The sequence below is a fragment of the Frieseomelitta varia genome, unplaced genomic scaffold (assembly GCF_011392965.1).
Source record: "Frieseomelitta varia isolate USP_RPSP 00005682 unplaced genomic scaffold, Fvar_1.2 scaffold_834, whole genome shotgun sequence".
Classification (NCBI taxonomy): domain Eukaryota; kingdom Metazoa; phylum Arthropoda; class Insecta; order Hymenoptera; family Apidae; genus Frieseomelitta; species Frieseomelitta varia.
Window position 1 is genome coordinate 339,072 of NW_025110628.1, and position 25,262 is coordinate 364,333.

The window sequence follows — 25,262 nt, forward strand, 5'->3', positions numbered from 1 at the left end:
GTCTACTTCAATTTCTTTCGACAGTCTTCGCCGTAGCCATTATCGAACACTTCCTTGCTCACGTTCGTGAACATTGAATTTACTGTCTATCCGTTCAAGAAACCGTGGTTTCATCAATTTTTGAACGATCGTCTTTCACGTCAACTTGTGAGCTACCAAAAATGAGTAAAGAAGTAACGCTGCCAACATATGCAAAATTTCGATCAAAAAAAAAAAAAAGATGGATAAAAAAATAACGCTGTCAACGTATGCATTTTGACATAATATGAAACGAAATATGTCGACTAAATAAATTTCTTCAAATATGTATGCTGCCATACGATACGGTTTAAAACACGGCGATAATTTTTAATATTACAAAACCGATCGATCGATCGACGAGGAAGATATTTGAAAAATTTCTAAAGTACGCCGACATGTGCGAAACCATAATTTCTCCACCACGGTTTTACGATATCATTGACTAGGTACATTAGTTATAATGGGAACTAATTCCAAACGTAAATAAACGATTGATCTGCTATGAACTATCTACACGTGGATTAAACGTTAATATGTACATGGCCTCGTTTCTTATAAAATAAACTCTATTTAATCTGGAATCGAGACTGAATGCACCGGTGTTAATGGAATTCAGCCTGCTGGATGTGACACGCTCCACTAGACCCCCGGACTCAATCGAGAAATAACTAAAAGGTTCGATTTAACGGAGCGTGAAAAAAAATTTCTATGTACAATAAAAAGAAATAAATAAAAGTAAACACGGCTGCCTGATGTACTTTTGTACAAGTAAGAAATTAACGATTCCAATAATTTCACACGTAATTAACCAGAAAGCAATATACGTCTTATAGATAAAATGCATGATTAATGCGTGTCAACTTCTACGAAAGAATTCTACGCAGAATTCTATGGAAATAAATATTTGTATCTTTATGTCAATGTAAACAATCAAAAAATGAAGAACTTACCATCATCCTTATCTGTTCCACCACAAAGTAGAAACGTTGAGACCATAAAAAATATTTTACTGTCAGCTACACTTTCAATCTGAAACAAAAAAGGACAAAACATTGAATGTTATTAAAAAACTCTAAATATCCTAAAATTATTTAATATGATCAAGGTAGTAACCATGTTGATGACCTGGCACGATAATCGAAATCGTGCCAGACAATTATGTTTGAATCTACGAATTGATCTTGACCTCTGTGACCTGAGATCGTCTGGACTAGTGTAAAGTGAGTTTAGGATTTCAGTAATCCAGACTGTGACAACCCTAGATTTCAGGAATAGACCAAAATGTCTAAGGATTTGAGAGTAATCCAAAGAATATCACATAATGGATTGATCCAGAGCGAATTCAAGGATTCAAATCTTCGTAATCCATGACGTGTCTCTTAAATATATATCTATTCAAAGGTCTAAAGGTTATTTAAAGAATCTCTACACAATCCTACACTGTAGAATGAATTCAGGGATTCTCCAAAGAATTCTAGTTATTTGAAGTTATTCTAAGTTATTCAAAGATACAACTAAAGATACAACCCTTATGTAGCTGAAGTAAGGTTGCAAGCAAAGTGTAGAATCAAATTTTACGATTATGGAGTAAGTCTTCATAATCGGAAGATTTAATGTTTAAAATTTACATCGTAATAAATCTTGTAGTATACTTAGAGTTCTACGAATACAGGATAATCAGAAACGAGCTTTGTGATCCTGGGTCAGGGGTGTGGCGGTGTTTCGTGACCCTGACAAGAGCTGAGGTGAATCTTACGATCCCAAAGTCACGGAGTTCGAAGTCTCGTGACCTTGGTAAAATTCAAGACGCGTATCTCTATCTTGAGGCCAAAGATTTCCCACTGGATTAGCTAGGATAATTTTTGACAAGATTAACATCAAAGATTCTCAGCCTGTGCGACCTCCAGTTTGATTTATAGTTGTCGGACAAAGCATATGAAATTCGTGTCATTTTGTCTGGTATAATCCGTTGTAGAGTAAATGATATCTTGCAAATGGTTATGTTTGATGCTGTGCAACGAATGTTTCTATCACAAGTGTTAATAAAAAGACATCTCCAGATACGACGTGCAAGAAACGTCGCGTTGTAAGATAAATATAAACTCTTGCAAAAATATAAACTATAGACCGACAAAATTTGAAGGATAAAGTACACTAGGGGAAGTGTGTGCGAGCATTATCGATATCCGAAGGACAGTGGTGTTACCTCAGTGCACATTATGTGGGTTACTAGCCCAAGGTCTAACTTCGTTCGTGTCCTGGAACATAAGCTCGTTTGTACGCTGGATAATTTACCCGAACTTCCGGTGACCTATATCATTCGCTTATATCTATCTTATCCCGGATGAAAGCTTTTTGGTTGAAAATTTTGCATCAGTTTGTCATAAAATATCTATATACATATGATATTCATATCATAGCAGATTTAAATTTTAATTTCTTCATATCACGAACATACGTCACTTTACATTTATTAGTCAGACCCACCAATAATTTCATCGTGGAGCTTATATTTGTCGAAAGAAGTTTTTGTCTGAGAAGAAAGAGACGAAGAGATGCAAAGCGAAAAGAAAGGAAATTGAAGAATTACATTAAGTATTCGGCGCCGAAAACCAAATCGATTTCAGGCAGATCTATCGTCGTCTCCGCTGAAGGAAGTTGTTCCAGAACGTGGCTTCGCATCCTACGACGTCTGTCGATACGTTATTCAATTCCATGGTATTGGATTTCCCTTCTCAACAGCCTGCAGTCAAGCTACAACTGCAACTGCAGCTGCAGTATCTAACAACGATGCGGTTCTACGTGTCCTTCCGCTTCTTTTTCCCGCGTTTTCTACGTTTCGACATTTGATAGACCAAACAGCGTGCAAAAATATTTGCCGGATCATATTTTCGCAGCCAAGAATACTTGGTGCGATACAGGGGCACGATAGTCTGAACGACGAATAAACTAGTAGTTTCTGTAAACAGTGTATATATATCTTGGTATCTCTGCATTTTAATCAAGTTAAATGACTTAATAAAAGCAAATGTATTTCCTGTTCAACGTTAACTTCGCTTATTAAAAATTATAATGCGTGAATGATTGCGGATCATAAAAGCGACATGCACGTGGCTGTACATTCACGATAAGAAACTCGCCTAATTTGCGACTCTGTTCCCTTGCAGCCTGGCGCATCCATTATTAATTCTGTACGTAATAATGGGGAGCCTCCCCGCGCATCTCGCACTAACGATGAACGTTGCATTTGTAGCCAGATTAAAATTCTTGAATACAGTTTCGGGTGGCAATGTAGATCTTGATAAACAACAATGTTAAACATTGGAACTCTCTAAGGATGTTCCATTCAGCACTGACGAAATCAGGTATTTCTGAGGGAATATTTGTCGTAAAGATGTGAAGGAATATAATCGTTCTGTTCTTAGCAATGTAATCGTTATGTTTTAAATTACTCCACGATTGTTCACTAGGATATTATCGTCTTTGTGTCTTTGAACACAACGGCATAACCGCATGAATATTTAAAGAAAAAAAAAGAAATTATGACAATTTAATTGATCTGTTAATTACAACGTTAAATACTTCGAAAGATATAATCCATTTGTGCACATGCCTATATATCCAAGTTGTCAATTACAGGTAAATACATTATCTCTATTACGTTGTCTTTATTACTTAGTAACTTATTTTAATGCTTAATTTTTACCACGAACGACAAATCTGATTATCATGTCATAGCAAATATTGTTCAGTTTTTATGGCTTGGACGTGATATATGTACACGGATTTTATGTTTCAAAGAACATTTACGTATGTATCACATTCTAATGTATGTATATCCGGCATTTTAATCATTTTTTCTTCTCTTCCACTCACTTTTGTATTCGTCCACAGATGCAAGGACGTTAGATTAAGGATTTACGCATTTAAGATCCGGGTAAATTACACGTTCTCTTGCATAGTTAAACAAATGTTAATATAATTCATCCTGCGTAATTACATGTATAGTTAGTTCAAATTGTCTCTAAGTGCTCGGAAATGTACGAGGATTTGTTGTAAAATTTCAATACACCGATACAAGAAGGCAGACGATAAAAAAATTAATTAATTCATATAGTATAAAAAATTAATTAATTCATATAGTATAATATTTTAATCTATATATAAAAAGAGAAACTTAGCGATAGTTGTACGGAGAGATCTTTGACTCAAGGTCTCTGACTGCAGCCTTGAACGTGGAATCGAATAATTGATATACCGGTTCAGAGATGTGTTAATAGATCAAAAGTCCAGTCGTGGAAGTGAATTTAAAAAAAAAAGGCAGGTAGAAAAAAACGAACACGATAAGAACGAATTGCGAAATAGAGAGAGAACAAGAGAAAAAGAGAGAAAGAAGTTGTGAAAACTGGATAAAATCGAACAACTTGCAACGAATAGTTACAGTCTAGCGGAGATTTTTGCATAATGCGTCGCGACATTCGATATCTCGAGATCAATAAAGGTGTACTGTTAACAATCGGTACCTGCTTTAAATATATATTCCCGAGATAAGTGCTGTTCGCAGAACTATTCTTCGATGTAATGACGTTCGAAATTATACGCGATTAAGATAAACACACAATCGATTCTTTATCTTTTATAATCGCAGAATGCAACAAATACGTGAGCTGTTAAAAACAAAAAAAAAAAAGGTATATCTAGTAAGAACGACTGAAATTTTGAAAGAAATGAATCCTGTTAAAATACAACCAAATTTCTTTATTACAAGCGACAAGCACTTATTTAAATTGCTGTTAAAGTCCTTTACGATACGCGTCGTTTAACTTGCTCCGCGTAAAACAAATACTGTTAATAATATAAAATACTATTAGTAAAAAGACAAATACTATTAATCATCTATTTATAAAGACTTCATAAATTTCCCAATAATCTAGCAACGTGAAGCCGAGCGACTGCATTACACACGTGATTGCAAGAAGGATTGATTGCCGGTGAGTTCAGTTTTAATACACATTACCCGGGTCGTAATTTTCTTTATATAAAGTTTCATGAAATCTTTTCGCGATAAGGATTTGCGACAGATAATGTCGGCTCTTGTGGCAGGAAGAATCTTTTTAAAGATTCATTAGGAACATAGCGCACGGTTGTTAGAGGTTATGGTCTTTCAAGATCGGTTTATTTTCTTTCTTCGACCCCTTAATATGCATGTGTCCGCAGTGAAAGACACAGAGGCGTATATCGATAAATTTTATTCAGAAGACACACCCACAACCTGTTTCACCTATGATGCACAGTTGTGACAATTTTTCTTCACCTACGATCCTATGACGTAGTATATCATTGTGCACCGACACTATAAAAACACATTACAATCATGTCGACAGCGATCTGTCATTGTCACTTATTTCACATTTAGATTTCAAACCAATATAAAACGAATTAAGTACATGTTCAATGGAAAATCGTCATTGTATCTTTAAATAGAAAACTTTGGAATCGAGCAGTAATACTTTACAATATTTAATATTGAAAGTTGAACAGCTTCAAAGGAAATCTTCCATTGTGATTTCTCAACAAAGGCGTACTCAATATTCAAAAATACGACAAGATGTTGACAAATAGAAAAAGTACCAAGAACTACATATAGCAAAGAATTATTTTAAAGCAAGGAGGATTTAAAAAAAGATGTAACCTATACGGTGTCGCACCTGAACCGAGATCGAGGATTTTCGATTAAATGAAGTAGCAGAGTGTAAAATCTATCGTCCATAAATAGTTCATATCTTGCTTCCAATCTCGTTATATTTTCTACAACGTTTAATGTAAAATAAAAAATGTGTAACAAGTTTTGTTAAATTAAATTGCGATTAATGAACATTTCTGTTTCAAATAATCGTATAAGGTGGTCATTCATCGTTTTCTATTCACTATATCAGTGTATACAAAACAATTCATTAACGATGGTCATTAAGGAAAAATATATTCGCGAGGCAAGTGAATAATAATTTTCATTAAAAAGAGTGATTAAAAATACCTGTGTTTACCATCCTTTTTCTAGTAAAAATATAAACGTCAATTCCGTAAAAATTGAGTTACATCTCTTACCGTACAATCGAATTACTTTCTTTCAGATACAATAAACTTCGAACGAAGTTACAACCTTCGTTTTCTTTTTTAATATTTCAAAGTAAATTGTTTTATCATTATATCATTACTGTAATTGTATTGTTTGCCTACATACAGTATAACGTCTTATTGTTCCGAGAACCAATGTATAAAAGGAAAAGCCAGACAGACAAGCCTGATGAGATTGCTAAACCAGAAAATCCAGACGACGTCAGATCTTAATGTCTTTACTTGAACAAAACGAAGTGACTAATATAGTATTTAGACTGTGGACCTTTATGCAAATTCATATTTTTATAAATGAAATTTAGAAAAGAGAAACTAGATAAAAAATTGTTTTCTCTATTAATTATTATGTAGAGTATAATGTTATTGCACTTCAGATATTTCATTTCTTTTTTTTTCCACATTACGTGCATTCTGTGCATTTTTGTATCTTTAAATTTCTTACAAATGCATGATAATCCACAGTCTAATAACATTTGTACAAAATGAATAAATATAAAATTACCGATGATTATAATTCGTATAATACTTTCTTCCATCGTAAACGTTTAATATTCTCTTTTTGTAATACGTAAAATAAGGATAGTATTTCGATTTTTCAGCTCTAAAATAGTATCTAAACTATTGAAGTTTTTAGAACAATTTATATCCGTAACTGAACGTATTTATAACACCGTGGTTGAGAGAGAATGCAATAGGACGAATAGCCAATGTACCAGCCTGTGGTACTATATTACAATCAAATAGAGGTTATCGATAACAATCAAGTTGCCTTATCCTTGATAAACTAGCGAACGTTTGTACTGAAAAGTTACAGAACTACATTTTGCATGCGGTTATGGAAAGGTTTCTTCGTTTGCTTCTTTTTCAACACGATTATAAATAGCTCAACGAGCTTATCAACGAACTTATCAACGAAATACTCGCTAGTTTTCGGAAACTAGTCCGTCGGAATTGTTACCAAAAAAATAATTTACAAATATCCATTTCAACGATAAGTTTTATTATCAACGATAAGTTATATATATTTTCAATTTAGAACGTAATCAGTTATATAATGAAACAATTTTTAAGAGATAGTTAAGTTCTTTTTTCCTCGTAAATTCCAGACATTTGAATTTATGCAGAAAACGATTTCAACATAAGCTGCAGCATTTCGAGCGTAAGTAGATTCTTGGCACTTTAATATCAAATTCTTAGGGCAAATAAATTAAATTAAGGAAAATATTTCATAAGCTTCGTGTGTGTGCTGTTATGTCGATGAATTTCGATTGCAGATAGTAGTACGCGTAATTACGATAATGAAACTAATTACAAATCCATGTAAATGTTTTAATTACATAATCAATTAACGCTTGTCGTTTATATGAAATCTGATCGAGCACTGAGTCACTTCCATATATGAGGTACAACGTGAATCTTATTTTCAAATTATTTCTGACGTATCTTAGTAACAAGTAAACTTCAGTGGATTAGGAAAGATCTGCCATTTCTTAAATTACTCGTAATTATTTACACATTCGGTGATGAATTATGTAACTCAACCTTTACCTACTTTCTCTGCTTCTCGCGAGGCGGTGTGAAAGTTCATAGATCAACCAAGAGAAAATAGTGGACGAAAGCATTTCTTGAGACTCAACTGCAAGAGACCACATATGTAAAGTATGTTCAAGGCGATCCAGAGTAATCTTTGTTTATCGACGTCGAAGCACATCGACTTTTTTGAGAGTGTGATATTGAACCTCAATTACCTAGACCAAGGATAACCTCTACCAGAAGTTTCATTTTTTTAAATACGTGGCCTTGGAACAGCACTTCAATCGCGAGTTAGCAGCAGGAAAAGGATCAACGTAACAAGCAAAAACGAGGAACTCACAATAAAAATCGAGAGAACTGCAAACCTGTTCGCCTGTGTTCCTTATCCACCCCCACCCGACCAGTTGTTTTAGTTAAGTATGAACAGCAATATATACTCATTCGTAGATCGCGCGGAGAAATTGTACATTCCGGACGTACCTGCCGGTTCTTTGTATCGTTATCAGACCAGTGCCAACGAAACAAGAGATGTTACTCGACCGTACGATGGTGGTTTTTACCCTTATTTTATTCGTCACCATGGTCAACTGTGATTTGGATTTACAATTATTGCACGTGGTAAATAATCACTTTGTTGCCGAAAGTTTTTTTCACGGTCGTTCCAGGTGAAAATCGTATGCAAGTAATTGTAGTTTTTCAAACGGATATAACCTCCTTTCCTAAATATCTCGTGGTGAAAGTACATAATCATTTATCTACCAATGCGTAAAATAGTCGGTGATTCTTTTTGAATAATCGTTAGTGTAAAAGATAGTTGAAATTAATCGCAGTGTGTGTTTTTCAAGGTGTTTCGACACGGCGAGAAAGTACCTCAACGAGACCATCAAAATTATCCTAATGATCCTTATCGCGATTATTCGTACTATCCAATGGGCGATGGAGATTTAACGAACGTAAGTAATAAAAATTTACGATTGCGATAATTACAGGTCAACGTAATGCTGTGTAAAGTATGTAACGCCAGTGTATCCTACAACTATAAATATCGGTTATGATCTTGTCCTCATTTCAATATTTCAATGTAATTTCATGCGGTAGAGATTGTAATTTATTCAGATACGAATCTAAATCTCATATCGCATCGCACTAAGGTGTGATTTGATCATATATTTTGCGAGTTCGAAGAAGTTCTTGAATGTACGATCAAACAACTTCTTTTTTTACAAAACTCCATGTTTTTAAAATTTGAATAACTTGACTCATTCTACACATACAGTTTTGTACTTGGTTATTGCAGTCTAGCTCTTTAATGTTTGTGTCGTTGATAACAACAAAGGAAAACTGTCATTATAAAAACAATTATAGAGTTAAAGTATCATTGACGATACACGTCTACAAATTATAGTAATTATGGTAATTGTTGATGATAATTGTTTCGTGAAACTATGTGCATAGCAAGGCAAGCTACGAGAATACAAGATTGGGACAATGCTTCGTGAACGTTACGATCGATATTTCGGGCCAGATTACTGGCCAGAGAAGATCTATGCCCGTTCGACTCTCATCCCAAGAACTCAGTTGTCTCTGCAGCTAGTTCTGGCTGGATTATTCCCGCCCTCGGAGAAGCAAACCTGGAATCCGCGTCTACCTTGGATTCCAACATTCTCGTTCTTCGAGCCCTATGAAACTGACAATCTCCTATTTCCGCATCACTGCCCCAGGTAATTCTTTTCGCGTCCGCCTTTATTACGCGAGGCGAATTATTCGTGAAAAATAGGATCGCGCGGACACCTGACAGCTCTCGGTATTTCGCATTAGCAGTAATTATATTTTGTTCCTCTCGTGACTCAAGATACAGGGAAGAATACAGGAAATTCCTGCGACAAAGCAAGGCGCAGGATTTAATGAAGAAATATAAATCCGTGATGAATTATTTGACCGAAAGGACTGGTAAAGCAATCGACACAACATCCGCCGTCACTTATCTTTATAATTTATTAAAGGAACAGGTGAAATTACTTTTGCACGTTATTAGCAACTTCAAGTATTCGATACAGATTTTCGAAAAGATCAGACGGATTATTGATTTTTAGGCAGCTCAAAACCTAACTCTCCCAGAATGGACCCAAATGGTTTATCCTACTTCGATGAAGGAAATAATCGCGTTGGATTTTAAACTGCGATCGTACACAAGAACACTGAAACGTTTAAATGGAGGTACAATGACATTAATTCATTTTTTCCACGTAGGAAGCTATCGTCGATGTCGTATGGGATAATACAATAATCATTTTTATACTTTCTTTTTGCAGGACTGTTAATACGCAAAATCGTGGAAGATATTAAGATGTACAAAGCGGGAAAATTAGAGCCTTATGATAGGAAAGCGTTCTTTTTCTCAGCGCATGAGATGAACGTAGCTGCAGTTGCAAGAGCTTTGGAATTGGACGAACCCATTGTTCCTGCATACGGTGCTACTCTCATTTTGGAAACGCTGCGCGATAAGAAAGGGAATTATTACGTTCGGGTAAATACCTCACCCGTAAAACGTAGAATGTCGTATTTGAAATTTATTTGTATTAATTGATAATTATTTTCAATATTTCGTTGCTAGGTTTTATTCTGGACTGGTGTTTCCGAACAACTTATAATCGAAACGATCCCTGGTTGCACAGAACTATGTCCCTTAGAAGACTTTTTTGCCATCGTGAAGGATATAATACCAAGCGATGATGAATATTATTGTCATCCTACTGAGAACAGCAGCAATAAAGTATATTCTTCAGGATCGAGTTTAGCCGTCGGAGAAACTTGGTATTATCTATTATCTATTTTTATCTTTACAATTTCAAAGTTACACACTGGTATTGTTAATATTTATCGTTGATATTAGGAAAACAGAGCAAGGATTGCAATAATATTGTTAATGTTTGGAAAATGTTGATAAGATGTTTCGCGTGCTAGATAGTTAGTAAAAATGTTAATGAAACAAAAAATTAAAATACGTGTGCCTATATAAATTCATTAAATACTAGTAACGTAAGATATTGGCAAAGAAGTAATATAGATACTTCATAAAATATTAAAATAAACAATTGCAATATTTTTGTAATCTCTAGTCAAGATTATTAGTATATTAGTTATTTGTATATAATAATAGGAAAATATTATACATAATTGTCCGTACCATGTATTATTTGAACTTGAAACTGTTATATTTTAGAAAAATACAATTGCATTCTAAAATGGTATATCGACTAAAAATACAGTTCAACGATCACGGCAATGCCAATATTCCCGTAAGTGAATAAAGTAGAGTGTTTGGCAGACACGAAATGAGAGCAGATTCGATTTGCAAGTTGACGGCTTGATTCTCCTATTTCCGTCCGGGTTAAAAGTTCAAGAACCTCCGTAGAATAGATCTAGCGAAATATTTATTGGTTTGGATTGACAGTTTGAGCAGCAAAAATTGTAAAAGATATAAATCTCTGTTATTAGCGCGAAATGCATTTGATGAATATTAAAATTATTGAAAATTTTGCTTCTTTGAAAGAAGTAACTTAAAATGATCAATTTTCCTTTTATTGACGATACAATCTAGTATATTTTTGTAACAGATTTACGGTCTTATTTGTGTCATATATTTTTATCTTTTTCGAGACGATGCAGAGGCAATAATACTGGGTTTATTACTTTACCTATGAAATGAAAATCGGTCAACGTATACCTGAATAATTGCAACTACTTTGAATATATTTAAATGCATAATTCTTAAACAAAAAAATCTTTGATTCACATCACGCACGTTATACATACGATTCAACTTAAACTTGAGAAACTTGTGTGTTAATTTATGCTATAAAACAATTTGCACGTGTATACTTATGATACAAGTTCACCAATTAAATTGTTCGAGCATGCATAGAGAATGATTTTTTAACGAGTAATAGTTAATCTTTTGCAATAAGACTACAATTAACCTTGAATTTTCTCGAAGAGAATCACAACAGATAAAAATGAGCGTATTACAATACAAGAACGAACATTTAGAAATATTTCTATTGGAACTCATGGTTGTTGTAAACTATTAACAATAAAAGAAACTAGTCATTGTATAGTATATTCAACCTTCTAAAAATTCAACGATACAATGGAAACATTTGAGATATTGATAGAGATTATTAATGAAAATGTTCGAATTACACATAAACAGAAGAGAATTTACAATTGCAATATAGTAATACTTTCACAACGGCACACCATTTTGCGAAAACGCTACAATGACTAAGTAAGAAATATTTTGACATTCAACGGCACGAATTAGTTCGCAAATGAATTGGAATACTCTACAATTTTGTTAAACCTGTTAAATTATAATTTCCTTTCTTACATTTACTATGAACATATTTAGAACAATCGATAAGATTCATCTTTTAAAATTATCGATAATCTTCGTTCATATCGTCAAAAAAATTAACATTCATCTTCTTTTATACGTCAGTAAATAAGAATCTTTGACTAACTCATTTGCTTTTGATGGATAGTTATCGAGATTCACGTGAATAGTAAGTGTGATATTTAATAATAGTATTAAAGCCGTCATCGCCTTATTCATCATTAGGGATACGTAAGCGTAAAAAATCGTGTTAAACTAAGAAATACGAAATGATTTTTTTATGATAATTTTAGATACGAAAAAAGAATTGATAAAAAAATTACAGATTTCTTCCACGCGATTAACAAATGCTTTTTGAAACGAATTTTACAAAACTTTACTTAGCTAAATAATAATACTATACACAACTGAATAGTTTATAAAGTGTAATCTATAGCAATTAGGTAATCGTAAATGATTGAATGAAAATCACAGATCATCGTTCGACGATGCATATAACTTTAAATCGAAGCAGATTTATCGTAATTGCAAGGGAAAGAAAAACGTGTGGGAATTCACGAATCACATCGTAAACAATGACTACTAAAGAAGGATTTCCCAATGTGATTATTTAAAAAACCGATGAAGATAAGCGGTCGATGCAGAAGTATTCTGAAGAAATTCTCAAACTACATTACGTGAATTCCGACTTGCATACCGTCATGATGTCATTTGCATTATCGTCAAGAGCATCGGTTTGCTCAATCATATTGTTTCTTGACTTTAATCATATCGTTTTTAATACAAAAGTATATATATTCGTCAATGTATATTTTACAAGAATTCTATGAAATAAAACTTTTCTTTAAATCAAGCGTAATATACAATACTTTCCTAGATTTAATAATGAATTCATCCTGGTGCAATAAAGGCCAAGGATACTTCAGTAACGTGAAGCACATTTCAATGTAGCGAAATAAAAAGAAAGTAGCTAAAGACACTTTTGACACCATTACTTTATAAAAAAAAAAAACGATCGCTGTTTCCATGGGACAAAATTTACTGTGAAAAATTTCTTGCATTAAGAATGAGGTAAAATTAAGTGGTGTATAGATACAAAGAAAAGGAGAACACAGACAATCATTGGAAAGAATGCTGCAAGAAGAGCATTGTCAAGCTTTATAATGTGTATATAGCCGCAGTCGCACATCTTTGCAACTTTTCTTAACGTTTACTTCAATTATACGTAGGAATGCGATTTTCCTACGCGTAAAAACTACTTGCGCGACGATTGCATCATGTGCAACCTTCAATTCTTTCTAATTGTTTTTTAATCTTCATTCTCTATACAATAAATTCACTGAGCAAGTAATTATTGCATTATCTTAAATGCCATGTTAAAGGTAGATTGACTTTCACATCACTATATAAGGAGAATCTTTTATTTGAAAAGATTTTATTTGAAATCAAGAAGATACAATGGGACATAGCTTTCACTTTTTTGGTGATTCGTTTATAGCATCTACAATCGATTCGAATAACCGGCTGGCCAAACTTTTGTTTGGTAGCCTAAATGGTAAAACCACGTCGGTGGGATGCATACACAAGTGCATTATCAATACCAACAGTAACTACGTTAAACCAGCAAATGCATTTTGTGTGTCTAAGTGAAATAGCTTGTCGTTATTAATTTATGGTCAAACCTCAAATCACAGAGAAAGTCTATCATGAAAATCAATTCCTCGCCAAAAATATGGATTATATTTTCATAAATGTATCGTTAAATTCGCATCTGATGTTTACAATTATTCCACTATATGTGAATCGATCTGCCACTAAAATGTGGAATCGATCACTGTTGTCTCATCAGTGTAATTAACTCGGCGCGTTGCTTAAGGTGCGCTTCGACCGTGCATCAACGCCACAGAAGCGTGGATAATTTGCCGAGTGTAAATTGGAACGTGTGATGGCAATGTCAGTAATGCCTATTTCAGATGTTAATATCAAGGGATATACACCGTGATACGGTTTCGGAATGGTAAGTAATAACAGATAGAAGAAAAGAACATTCAATCGAAAGATTTCGAAGAACGTGTTAGTGCATAGATATGTGGCAATTGCTTCTAATTAAATTTGAAAAGGAGCAAAATTTTCTTTTCTTCTTCTTACCCAATAGCGTTCGCGCTTTCGAATTTTCCATTCATTGAATATCCGTGCGAGACTCCATTCGAAATAATCTGATTCGAGCGCCGCGTAAAGATTGCGTAAATGTGAGTCACACTTGGACGTTCAGAGTATTATGACACATTTTATATAACGTGTTCATGTATAAACTGTACATAACAAATACAAACATGGTATACCATATGCATATACATATATACAAGTTCAAGACAAGATTGGAAATGACCATCGACGAGCGAGATTCGAATAATGTAACGCGACACAGGCGGAGTAAATACAGAAGGAAAATTCTTACCTATTTCTATTCCGCTAATAACATCGATTGATTCTGCGATTCCTCCGTAACTCCATTCTACTTTCTGTCCACGTTTTTTTCTTTCTTTTTATATGTATATGTTCAATCCAAATGAATGATGAGCGATATGGAAGTTGACTATAAATAGTGGATTCAATGTCACATTACTTTCATGGGCCTTACTTTTAAGTTCTCACTCGTATGTCTTTTTAACTAACAAGGATTAAGATTAAGGTTTTCATTTGTTCGTATCACTACTTTGGCACCAGAGACAAAGATTAACTTCCAATTCCTTGTAGGTAACTTGTTGCTTTGTTTACTGAGAAGACATATTTTGATTGTACGAGATGAAGAAATCAAAATTGTAATTTCACTAGACACTTGACACAACTCTCGCAACTATTATGCGATAAGCTATAGAATTTCAGCTGTCAGAAAAAAATATATACACTTAGCAATATATATATCGGACAGCTACAAGCATTCACATGTTGCCAGGTTGAATCTGCTGTCACGCCTTGGGCTTCTCCGGTGCATCGTGAACAGGTGCCAGGTAAGGGGTTAGAAAAGTCGGTGCCCTCGGCATAGTTTCTTCTTCAAACAATTGTATTCACTATTCACACTTATTTCACAAGTGCTTTTCATTTTGCCAAAACAAACGATACTCTAACTACCGCGTATCGTTTCATTATACAAAATAAAACGATATTTATACAATATCGTGCTGCTTGCATCTGAAGAGTAAACAATTATTAAAGTCAAATTATGATTATTATGCATTAATTACTTTTGCATATATTTACAAATATTATTGCAAAAATATTACCAAGATTGAGTCTCTTTTTGAAATTTGTAACTGCCATTGTATTGTACGACAGAATATTCAAATACGATCTCTTGAACGTACTTATTCTCGAAAACTGTTTTGTTTATTGAGCACCGCTTCCATTTCCTTTTTTCTGATCGGTTTATCTTATTTTTAATTTATTAATCCTCACAAATATAACGATAATAAAAAGAACCGCCGATTTTCAAGTTTCACCGTTCGACGCCGCGCTTTCAACAAATGGCAGACAATGAAACAGCTGTTTCCACGAGTATGAGGACATCTAACGGAACGCGCGCGCGGTCGAGCCCGCGACAGTAGAGAGAAGAATGGAAGTCGTGTGGGTCGAGGACCGATCGTATCTGCAGTAGTTGCGACTGTTCAAGGAATCAACTAAGAAAACATGGCTGCAGGTTGTTGTGGAACGAAAAAGCAGAAGCTAAACAATTCATCAAGTGTTCCTTGCAATGGTTCGGTGTTACAAAATGGCACGCAAATAAGAAACAGTGTAATAGTGAAGCCTGAGATGGGGTTCTTTTGCTTCGATGTTCTTTATTGCCAGTTACATCAACTCGACCCTCCAAAACCGCCCAATTTCAGTAACGAAGCATTGTAAGTAATGATATTTATTGTCATTTTTCATTTTTTTAAATTTTCTAGTCTTTCTTTCATATTGTCGTCTCTTTCTCTTATATGGTCATCTTTATCTTACATGCCTATGCCATCAGCTGCTTTCTCTTTCCTGTCCTATTGTGTTCGTATGCCTTCACTTTGTTTCTTTGTTATAATTTTAATGCACCCCAACAAGATACAAAATACATGTTTAATTATAAAAATTGGTTGTTTATGTAGAAATTAATATTAGTTATTACATTTGAAATATATTATTATTATTTATTTATGTTCTCATAATGCTATTTATAAGAAAATAAATATTGAATATATATATAGAACATATATATAACATATATATATATATATATATAACTTTTTGTAAGTTTAGATTATTTGTTACATATTTCTCATTATATAAAAAAAGCTTCTGTTATGAAAACATTTTTTTAAATTTTAACTTGCAATTGATATATTTTGCCTGAAACAATACTTATTTATAAATCATGTAAGAAATTATATGTTTAGTAATTCAATTTCATTTATATTTCATAGCCCATTATTTGTAACCTGGACTATTGGGAAAGATATGAGGTTAAGAGGCTGCATTGGTACATTTAATGCAATGCAGTTACATGCTGGACTTAGAGAATATGCAACAACCAGGTAAATTATTTTATATTTTTATTTTACATAAAATATTGTTCTATATTTTTAAAAACATTGAAAATTTCTTTAAGTGCATTTAAAGATTCACGTTTTAATCCCATCACAAGAGATGAACTACCACGTTTACATGTAAGTGTTTCAATTCTAAGACATTTTGAAGATGGTGTTGATTATTTAGATTGGGAAGTAGGTGTCCATGGGATTCGTATAGAATTTCATAATGAGAAGGGTAATAAAAGAACTGCTACTTATTTACCCGACGTTGCAACAGAACAAGGTTTGTAATTCTTTTGTGTTTTATTATTTTGGATTAATATTTTTATTATGGATTATATAGTTCTATACCATACCATATAATAAAAAGTTCTTTGCCATAAACATAACATATATGTATTTTGAAAAACAGAATTTATTGTGTTTAGGATGGGACCAGATACAAACAATAGATTCACTGCTGCATAAAGGTGGTTATAAAGGACTAGTCACTCCAGATATTAGACGTAGTGTCAAACTAACACGATATCAGAGTGAAAAAGTTACTGTAAGCTATCAGGATTATATGACACATTGGCATAGTCGAAGATGCTAGCAGCTGGCTTGGGGTCCTAGTCAAGGACCCCAATTGCCACAAAATTCTGTTGCAATTCATTATAATGCTAATACATCTCATACTTCCCACGTACTATATAATAGTACTCAATACAATTCTTATATAGCCAATCAGGAACATGGATTTGTAATGGCACAACGTAATCATCCTGCATTTATTCATCCTCTTCCGATACCCCCTATTTCTCCAGTTATGTTACCTATATGGGATTACTCATCATTTTGGTGGGATCAATCAAATTCATCTTATCCTCCACCACATTCTCATTTTCATCCTCCTCCTCGCGTTCATCGTTTTTCATCACAAGAATCTGCTGATCGCGGAATTCGTAAACGAAAATGACATTGGAGGCGACTATTATTTGCAATGTTTCATTGTTTAAAATGGTGCCTACTATACTTTGTATGTTTCTGCATACACAGTTTTCCTTTTATGATACCACATAGTCCTCCTTGAGGATGATAGCATTTTGTGTATGATGGCACTGTCTTATTTCTTACATATTACAATTAATATCATTATTTACTTAATAATTGGTATAATCGTAAAATATATATGCATACTGGAAGATGCATTAACTTTTAACTTCAATATTTATAATTATTCATAAAACTATATGTTAGATATTCGGATTTTAAAACCTGTACTATAATATAAATGCCTACTCTCATGTGCTTTAATACGTTCATAAATTAAGTAACATGATTCAGTCCATAGAATAAATATTTTAAAATCAACAAATAGAGATTATATATAATGTGCAATTACTTCTGCCATCATACTTATTGTGTCCATTTGTATTTATGTCTGCAGTATACGAGTGACATGAACAACTTTATAGCACAGTGATGCTGCCTGCGATTCACTGCCTGCTTCACAAGGTTTAATGTACAAATTCACGCGAAAATGTTTCTATTATTCGTATATTATAAAATATATAGAGTATCATTTTTAGATAAATACATAAGTAAAGAGTGAAAAACATTAGATTTTCTATTGATAATATTTCTTCTAATGATGTTCTATTAATTCATATATAGTACATGGTTATTATTTTCTGTATAACTTTTGTATCATTATTTATCAAAAGTTATAAGAAATTTGTATAGATGATTCAACTAGTATGAATTAGATAACTATATATTATATTCTTTTAAACTACTCGCATACAAAGGAAGGTAAAAACTTTCTTATTGTTGTGTTTTTCTCATGGTTAATTCGTAAATAATATATGTGTAAGTACTAATTTTTAGCTTATTAATTTAAATTTCATTGTACTGATGATATAAATACACAAATTTTGTTCTATTAGGTGCAAATGTTTATTTAAATTAAAGTTCTCTAAATTGTATTAAAGTTTTGAAAATGATTTTGATATCCTATTTCAACTTTTTATATCATTCGTACATTGAAATTTAATAATTGTAGTTATATTATAGTCCAGAGTTTTACTACAGCAAAGGATAAACACACATAACTAACATTACTTATGATTAAGTAAGTAGATATTTATCTGGAAATTATTGTTAATTTTACAAAATTTAAAAGATATTGCTAAAAGATACAGTGTGATAAAAATGATAGAATGGGACCTCTACTGTAAATAAGCAATGGACTGCATTATGACTATTAAAACGCGTTAATAATAATTGTACTATAGTTATAGAGGAAAATGTGATGATCTCATTGCAATTTTAATATTGTGGCTCATAAAATACGAGTTACTATTGCTTTCTGTAACATAATTATTACTTTGTTTTTGTTAAAACATATTACTATAACACGTTAAAATGATTCAATGAAACATATATCTGATCTATAGTAAAATTTGTTCTTCCACGTGTTGACATTTTTACTTTCTTATTTACTAACCTTCATTTAATTAGTTCTATATACTGCCAAATTTATTAATTTTTGCTTTTATTGTATCAAAGCTTTTTTTTTTATCATATATTAATGAACAAAGATTTTGTTAACTACAATTTAACAATTATTTTGTTTAAAATAATTTCCTTGGATTATTAGATTTTTGGTATATTTTCATTATTCATTAAACATATACATCATTCAGCATTATGTGATGTCCAATTAACTGCCAGTCATATACTTACAATTAAATAGTATCTAGTATTTGAAAACTAATTGCATGTGCTCGATTTGTGACAATAGAACATTTTAATTCTTTAATTGAAAATAAATGCATTCAGTGTGAACAAATTTAATACTACTTTATAAAAACAATTAAGCAATTGAAAAATGTACATTTTTTATATTTACGTTGAATTAATGTTTATGCATTAATGTAGAGTAATACAAAACGTATCATGTTATATAAGGCATATAAGTTTGTTGTTTTCATATACGCAATAAATTTTTCATATGCAAATAATTGAAATCTGATTTTCCTTTTAAAATTCATTCAAATGACAATATTAAATAATAACGTATGTTAAAAAAATATTTGCATTCATAATTAAAAAGATTTAATATTTTATATTCTAGTACATATTAAGAGAGTATTTTTTTCTACAATTTTAAAATATTTTAATAAACAAAATATATTATGCCTAGTGAAAGATTAAATTTATAAAACAATGTACCTATACATAGTCATAAAAAATGATAAGTTCACAATTAAATGAATATAAAGAATTGGAACAAATGAATAAAAATTTTATATTATCAAACTTTATTACACCATTATTGTAATTATTATTAATATCCCTATAGTCTATTATATAAATAACCACACATATTTAATTTGTATATTACAATTTGTAAGTTTTAATAGTTTTTAGCTTTTCTATTTCAAAATTATTGACTTATGTAGTTATATAATGTATAAAGTTGTAACTGCGAAATGATTAATATTTGAATGCATATTTGAAAAGTTAAAATTAGTTAGGAAAATAATTGATAATAAAATAAACTTCACTTAATGATTTATTAATAATATTAATAATAATTTATGCATTTCTGAAATGTTAATTCTCTTATCAATACATAATAAAATGCATTATAAAAACATTTATTAATACCATAAACGCAATGAAACATATTTGAACTTGTTTAGACATAAAATAGCAATCAAGTGAATCACCATAAATAATTCTTTCTATAAAAAAAATTAGTTTCTCATCTTCTATAATTACAATCATTTCTCTCGTAATCCTCGAAGCAAAACAAATTGTAAAATTTAATATATTATTACTTTTATATTTTGTATAAAATTAAATATATTCTTACCGAATTCAATTGTAATAACTCAATAATCTCAAGATTCGAAACCATGACCTATACTTGCATCAACACGTGTCGTGCAAAGATGAGAATTTCCCCGAAAAAAATGTTGGTCTGGTTGGTTATTTCCAAACCATTCTTAAATTTAAGAATATTGGTTGAGTGTCACGCAGAACAAACAAAACTTAGTGGGTGGGTTACTGAGAGAAGGAACTGCTTCCTTTGCTCTTGCATGGAACTTTTCATTTTTGTATATAGATACAACTATATATAACTGAAAATATACAATTTGCAATTCGTCAGTAGATAGTACTAAAAGTGAAATTTCTGTAGCAGATGATTTTATGTATAATGTAAGGTTATAAAGGATATAGAAGATAGGGTGTTTCGTCTCAAAGTCACCGCCAGATTCATCAATAGGGCTGATGCCGGTGACCCAAACCTCAGACGCTCGGTTTATTAGGAACCTTTAGCTTGAGCCAAGAAACGGCACCCAATTTGGAGCAAAAATCGCACTTCATCCGTATCTAAACGGCATCCACTCACGATTTATACTATTCGTGTCTTTAGAACTGGTGTAGTAAGAGATTGGATGAGTTAGCCGTTAGAGGCATTAAAATACTAGCGTCGCGTAGCGGTAAAACGGTGGAAATAATTTATATTGTTGTCCTTGTCGCACACTATCATTCTCCTGGTCTACCGCGCGAATATGTCTGTTCTTGTCCCATGCTATCCCCCTCCTTATTTACCGCATCAATATGTCTGTCCTTGTCGCACGCTAGTGCTCTCCTTGTCTAATGGCGGTAACTCAATGGTACTAATTAATAGTAAAAATATTTATTTCTGCATTTTGGTGATTGTATTACCCTAATTAGACCCTTAACTTTCTTTTCATACTTCATTTGACCCGTAAAATGTAGAAATAAGTATTTTTATAAATAATTAGTGCCACCGACTTACCGCTAGATGGCGCCACCATGTCCATTTTGTGACAGTTTGCACTAATTACGAAAAAAACCTAATTAAGAGGAATAATTTGCGAACTTTTTTATATGTCTCCTTAAAATTAGGCTTCCCGCTTTCTTTCTATGGGTGTTTTGTCCTGGAAAAACATGTGTGTAAAAAGTTGAATTTTTTTTTCAATAGATCCTTGTCGCGCACTGTTGCTTTCCTTGTCTAACGTCATTAGACAAGGAGAGCACTAACGTGTGACAAGGACAGACATGTCTGTGCGGTAGACAAGGAGAGCATTAGCGTTCGACAGACAGACATACATGCGCGATAGACAAGGAGAGCACTAGAGTGCGACAAGGACAGACTTATATGCACGATAGACAAGGAGAACAACAGCGTGCGACAAGGACAGACATATTTGCGCGGTAGACAAAGAGAGCAACAGCGTGCGTTAAGGACAACAATATAATTAGTTCCGACACCTATCTTAGGGGTGATTCACACGGTACATGTTTGAAAAAGTAGCGGGCAATGAAACAGCTGTTTTTTTGAATGATGAGACATCTAGCGGAATATGTAAAAGTATACAATCTCACATTCACATGCGGTAGCAACGAATGAACAAGATGTATAATACGAAATCGATCACATTTATTGTACTTGGAAGAACTGATCAAGGAACTATGGCAGCTAGTTGTGGAACAAAAAAGCAGAAGTTGAATAATTCCAGAAGCACGCCGCGTAATAATACTGTAAGTTTACAAAATGGTATGCGTGTGCGGAACTCGATAATAGTTCAACCTGAGATGGGTTTTTATTGTTTCGATGTCCTCTACTGCCAACTGCACCAACTTGATCCACCAAGATCACCCAACTTCAGTAATGAAGCTTTGTAAGTATTTATAATGGACGTTTTCATTTCAGGTACTTTTCAATGAATTCTTAGTTTATTAGTTTATTAATTAATTCTTTTTTATTTCATTTCTTAAAATACTTATGTATTTCCTGATATATTTTTTGCATTTTATTTTCTAATTGCTTTGTTATAAATATTTACATTTCATGTTTTTAATTACATTTGAAGGTTATTTTTTTCTTATAAATGTAATGTAAATATGTTTCAAACAATACAGATACAATTTCTGTATGCAAATAATTTATATTTAATTAAAAATGAAAACAATTGTTACATATATTTTATTTTATGACCAATATTTGAAAGTGTCAGGTAACTAAAATTACTATAAATACTTGAATTAGAATTTTTAAAGATAATTTTTGGAACTATATTTTATACTTTTTATTTTTGTCATTTCTAATGATAAGTGAAAGTAATATTTTGTATACAATGTATATTAGCAGAATTAATGTTAATATGTTAATATTTATATTAAAGCCCTTTATTTGTAACATGGACTATTGGGAAAGATATGAGACTAAGAGGTTGCATTGGTACCTTCAATGCCATGCATTTGCATATGGGATTACGAGAATATGCTACTACCAGGTATTATTTTTACTTTAAAAACAATAAAAATATGAAGAATATTTTAAATATAACAATATATATTTACAGTGCTTTTAAGGATTCAAGGTTTAATCCAATAACATTGGAAGAACTTCCACGATTACATGTAAGTGTTTCTATACTTCGACATTTTGAAGATGGAGCAGATTATTTAGATTGGATAATAGGAGTTCATGGAATTCGTATAGAATTTCATAATGAAAAGGGTAATAAAAGAACTGCTACATATTTACCCGATGTAGCGATAGAACAAGGTTTGTATTTTCTTTATGCATATAAATTTTCAGAAAACATTTATATACATTTATAAATTTAAGAAAATTTTATATTTTTTAATGTATTTAATTATTTACAATCCGACAATAAGTAGATTTTTGTTTAATGTGAAAATTAATATCGCATACATGTTCATCCTATGATTCACACCAATTTACATAATATTTGATGATTATGTAATATAATTCTTTAGATTGAAATCTGTTGAAGTCGTCCAAGAGTTTATTGTATTTTAGTCTATTAGTATCTTTATCTAATAGGTTCATCATAATAGGTTGTCTGATTAGGATGATTACTAATGGAAAAAATAGTTATTTCTTCTTTTATTGTTGATGTTTGCACATTGGTTTTTTTATTATTACATTTCTTACATATTATGGGACATTATTATTATTTGCAGTATCTTTGATTAAAATCTTTTTAGTATTTCTAAATTTGAAACTGAAGCTGAAAACTAGATTCCATAGGAATTTCATATTAATATGTAAAGGTACTTATAGAATAATCGCAAGTATTTTACAACTTAGAATTTTACTTATGTAGGATGGAACCAAATTGAAACGATAGATTCTTTGCTGCATAAAGGAGGCTATAAAGGGTTAGTTACTCCTGATATTAGACGTAGTTTGAAGTTAACTCGATACCAGAGTGAAAAAGTGACTGTGAGTTATCAAGAATATATGACATATTGGCAAGGTCGAAGATGCTAGCAGCTGCCCTGGGGTTCTATTAAAGAACTCCTTATTCATTACATACCTGGCAATATTTGTTATTTAAATACATTTAATTATTGTTTGCAATATATTAATTATCAATGCAATAATATAATGGCCAGTCATCCATTCGTTATAATAGAATTTAATTATTTTGCATATACACAATTGTGTTCAGTATCTATTAATTTTATTATATTATCTCTAAAAATCGTCTTTCATTTCTACAAATACTTGTAAAATTTTCGTTTATCATTATATCATGATCTATTATTGTAAATGTCTTCCTGTATTCCCTATTATGGAATACAAAAACAAATATGAGTACTAAAAATAGTCCAACTTAATCTTTTACTATTTCCAGTGGTGCTTATTATTTATTTTATGTTTCATGCTTATTTATTTTATAAGAAATTATGAATATTTATTAATAAACACTAAGTGCAGTGAAAATAATATATATTCAAGTTAAATTCAGTTGGAAATATTTTTCAGCCTATCTTATATTCATGTACAAATACAGTTTGATTTAACGTGTAAAAAGTAATAGTTTATTTTATTCTTTTATCCACAGTATATTATTTTTTATTACATACTTCCTATTAACAATTAGAAAATAGAAGTACTTAATATGTTTATTATAGCCATTATACTAATGTCTATAATTGCAGTCCAAAAAATTGTGATATACGAACAAAATCAATATATTTCACATATGCGATTTTTGTCTTATTCTAATACTTTGAATATTTCGGCTTTTCTTATTAATGCTTTATATTTACGAAATGTTTCTATTGAGGAGCAATGCATATATTTCGAGATTTTTACATTCTCGAGTCTTATTTCTACGATACTGTTTTTTTAGTTCTAAATGATATAGAAAAATTACAAGGTACTAAGAGTGTTAAGAAAAAAAATACTATAAATAAGGTATCATTATAAACATTAATATTTTCTTCAACATAAAATATTATACTGTTTCTAATGACAAAGAATTGTTGAATAATAATAGAAAGTTATTGGAAGTAATATTTTATAACAATTTTTTTGTATAAAAATATCTTATATATACATAAATATATTTATACAAGTATAAATATTAATTTAAACACAAGAATCATTCATATATTTATGACAATTTGTTGTTTATATACTAATGTAAAGAAAAAAAATTGTTTTGTAATGAACAAAACTATAATACGCATTTTATAATATGCAAAATGTAATGTTTCAAATAAATTTTTATGAAATATCATAGTTTATGTCATTTCTCAGAATTACTCTGAAGAAA

General features: G+C 31.6%; 4 protein-coding genes across 7 annotated transcripts in view; 3 read left to right on the forward strand and 1 right to left on the reverse strand.

The window, feature by feature from the left end:
- The window catches only part of LOC122536427 (filaggrin), a 136,100-nt gene extending 120,854 nt beyond the window's left edge, over positions 1-15,246 (reverse strand). For all 3 annotated transcript variants that reach the window (XR_006308400.1, XM_043668793.1, XM_043668790.1), the window contains exons 1-2: positions 14,544-15,246; positions 972-1,050 (exon numbers count right to left, since the gene is read on the reverse strand). Coding sequence is in view for 2 of the 3 variants with exons in the window: in XM_043668793.1 (XP_043524728.1) it covers positions 972-1,017 (46 nt within the window). In the remaining variant the exon portion in view is untranslated. The remainder of the gene's footprint in view (positions 1-971; positions 1,051-14,543) is intronic.
- LOC122536429 (venom acid phosphatase Acph-1-like) lies at positions 8,077-12,051 on the forward strand. Its single transcript, XM_043668797.1, has 7 exons — positions 8,077-8,307; positions 8,535-8,642; positions 9,145-9,410; positions 9,542-9,698; positions 9,783-9,906; positions 10,002-10,216; positions 10,304-12,051. The coding sequence occupies exons 1-7, from the start codon at positions 8,218-8,220 to the stop codon at positions 10,574-10,576; spliced, it is 1,233 nt and encodes a 410-aa protein (XP_043524732.1). The 5' UTR covers positions 8,077-8,217; the 3' UTR covers positions 10,577-12,051.
- A 420-nt stretch (positions 15,247-15,666) lies between the features above and the next one.
- Positions 15,667-19,511, forward strand: LOC122536433 (AMME syndrome candidate gene 1 protein homolog). Of its 2 annotated transcripts, XM_043668802.1 has the most exons (5): positions 15,668-15,981; positions 16,537-16,647; positions 16,722-16,927; positions 17,073-17,191; positions 18,074-19,511. In XM_043668802.1, exons 1-5 carry the CDS (start codon positions 15,773-15,775, stop codon positions 18,107-18,109), a joined length of 681 nt encoding a protein of 226 aa, XP_043524737.1. In that variant the 5' UTR covers positions 15,668-15,772; the 3' UTR covers positions 18,110-19,511. The 2 variants fall into 2 exon arrangements, with proteins under 2 accessions (XP_043524735.1, XP_043524737.1); XM_043668800.1 differs by having other exon boundaries at positions 15,667-15,981; positions 17,073-19,511.
- A 2,470-nt stretch (positions 19,512-21,981) lies between these two features.
- LOC122536432 (uncharacterized protein CG5902-like) lies at positions 21,982-24,060 on the forward strand. Its single transcript, XM_043668799.1, has 4 exons — positions 21,982-22,346; positions 22,851-22,961; positions 23,031-23,236; positions 23,802-24,060. The coding sequence occupies exons 1-4, from the start codon at positions 22,072-22,074 to the stop codon at positions 23,966-23,968; spliced, it is 759 nt and encodes a 252-aa protein (XP_043524734.1). The 5' UTR covers positions 21,982-22,071; the 3' UTR covers positions 23,969-24,060.
- The last annotated feature ends 1,202 nt before the right edge of the window (positions 24,061-25,262 follow it).

Coding starts and splice junctions, on each gene's coding strand:
- LOC122536429 (XM_043668797.1), top strand. CDS start 8,218: ATGTTACTCGACCGTACGATGGTGGTTTTTACCCTTATTTTATTCGTC. Junction 9,411..9,541: donor TTTCCGCATCACTGCCCCAG/GTAATTCTTTTC, acceptor TCGTGACTCAAG/ATACAGGGAAGAATACAGGA. Junction 10,217..10,303: donor AAGGGAATTATTACGTTCGG/GTAAATACCTCA, acceptor TTTCGTTGCTAG/GTTTTATTCTGGACTGGTGT.
- LOC122536433 (XM_043668800.1), top strand. CDS start 15,773: ATGGCTGCAGGTTGTTGTGGAACGAAAAAGCAGAAGCTAAACAATTCA. Junction 15,982..16,536: donor AATTTCAGTAACGAAGCATT/GTAAGTAATGAT, acceptor TATATTTCATAG/CCCATTATTTGTAACCTGGA. Junction 16,648..16,721: donor AGAGAATATGCAACAACCAG/GTAAATTATTTT, acceptor AATTTCTTTAAG/TGCATTTAAAGATTCACGTT.
- LOC122536432 (XM_043668799.1), top strand. CDS start 22,072: ATGAACAAGATGTATAATACGAAATCGATCACATTTATTGTACTTGGA. Junction 22,962..23,030: donor CGAGAATATGCTACTACCAG/GTATTATTTTTA, acceptor ATATATTTACAG/TGCTTTTAAGGATTCAAGGT. Junction 23,237..23,801: donor CGATGTAGCGATAGAACAAG/GTTTGTATTTTC, acceptor TTACTTATGTAG/GATGGAACCAAATTGAAACG.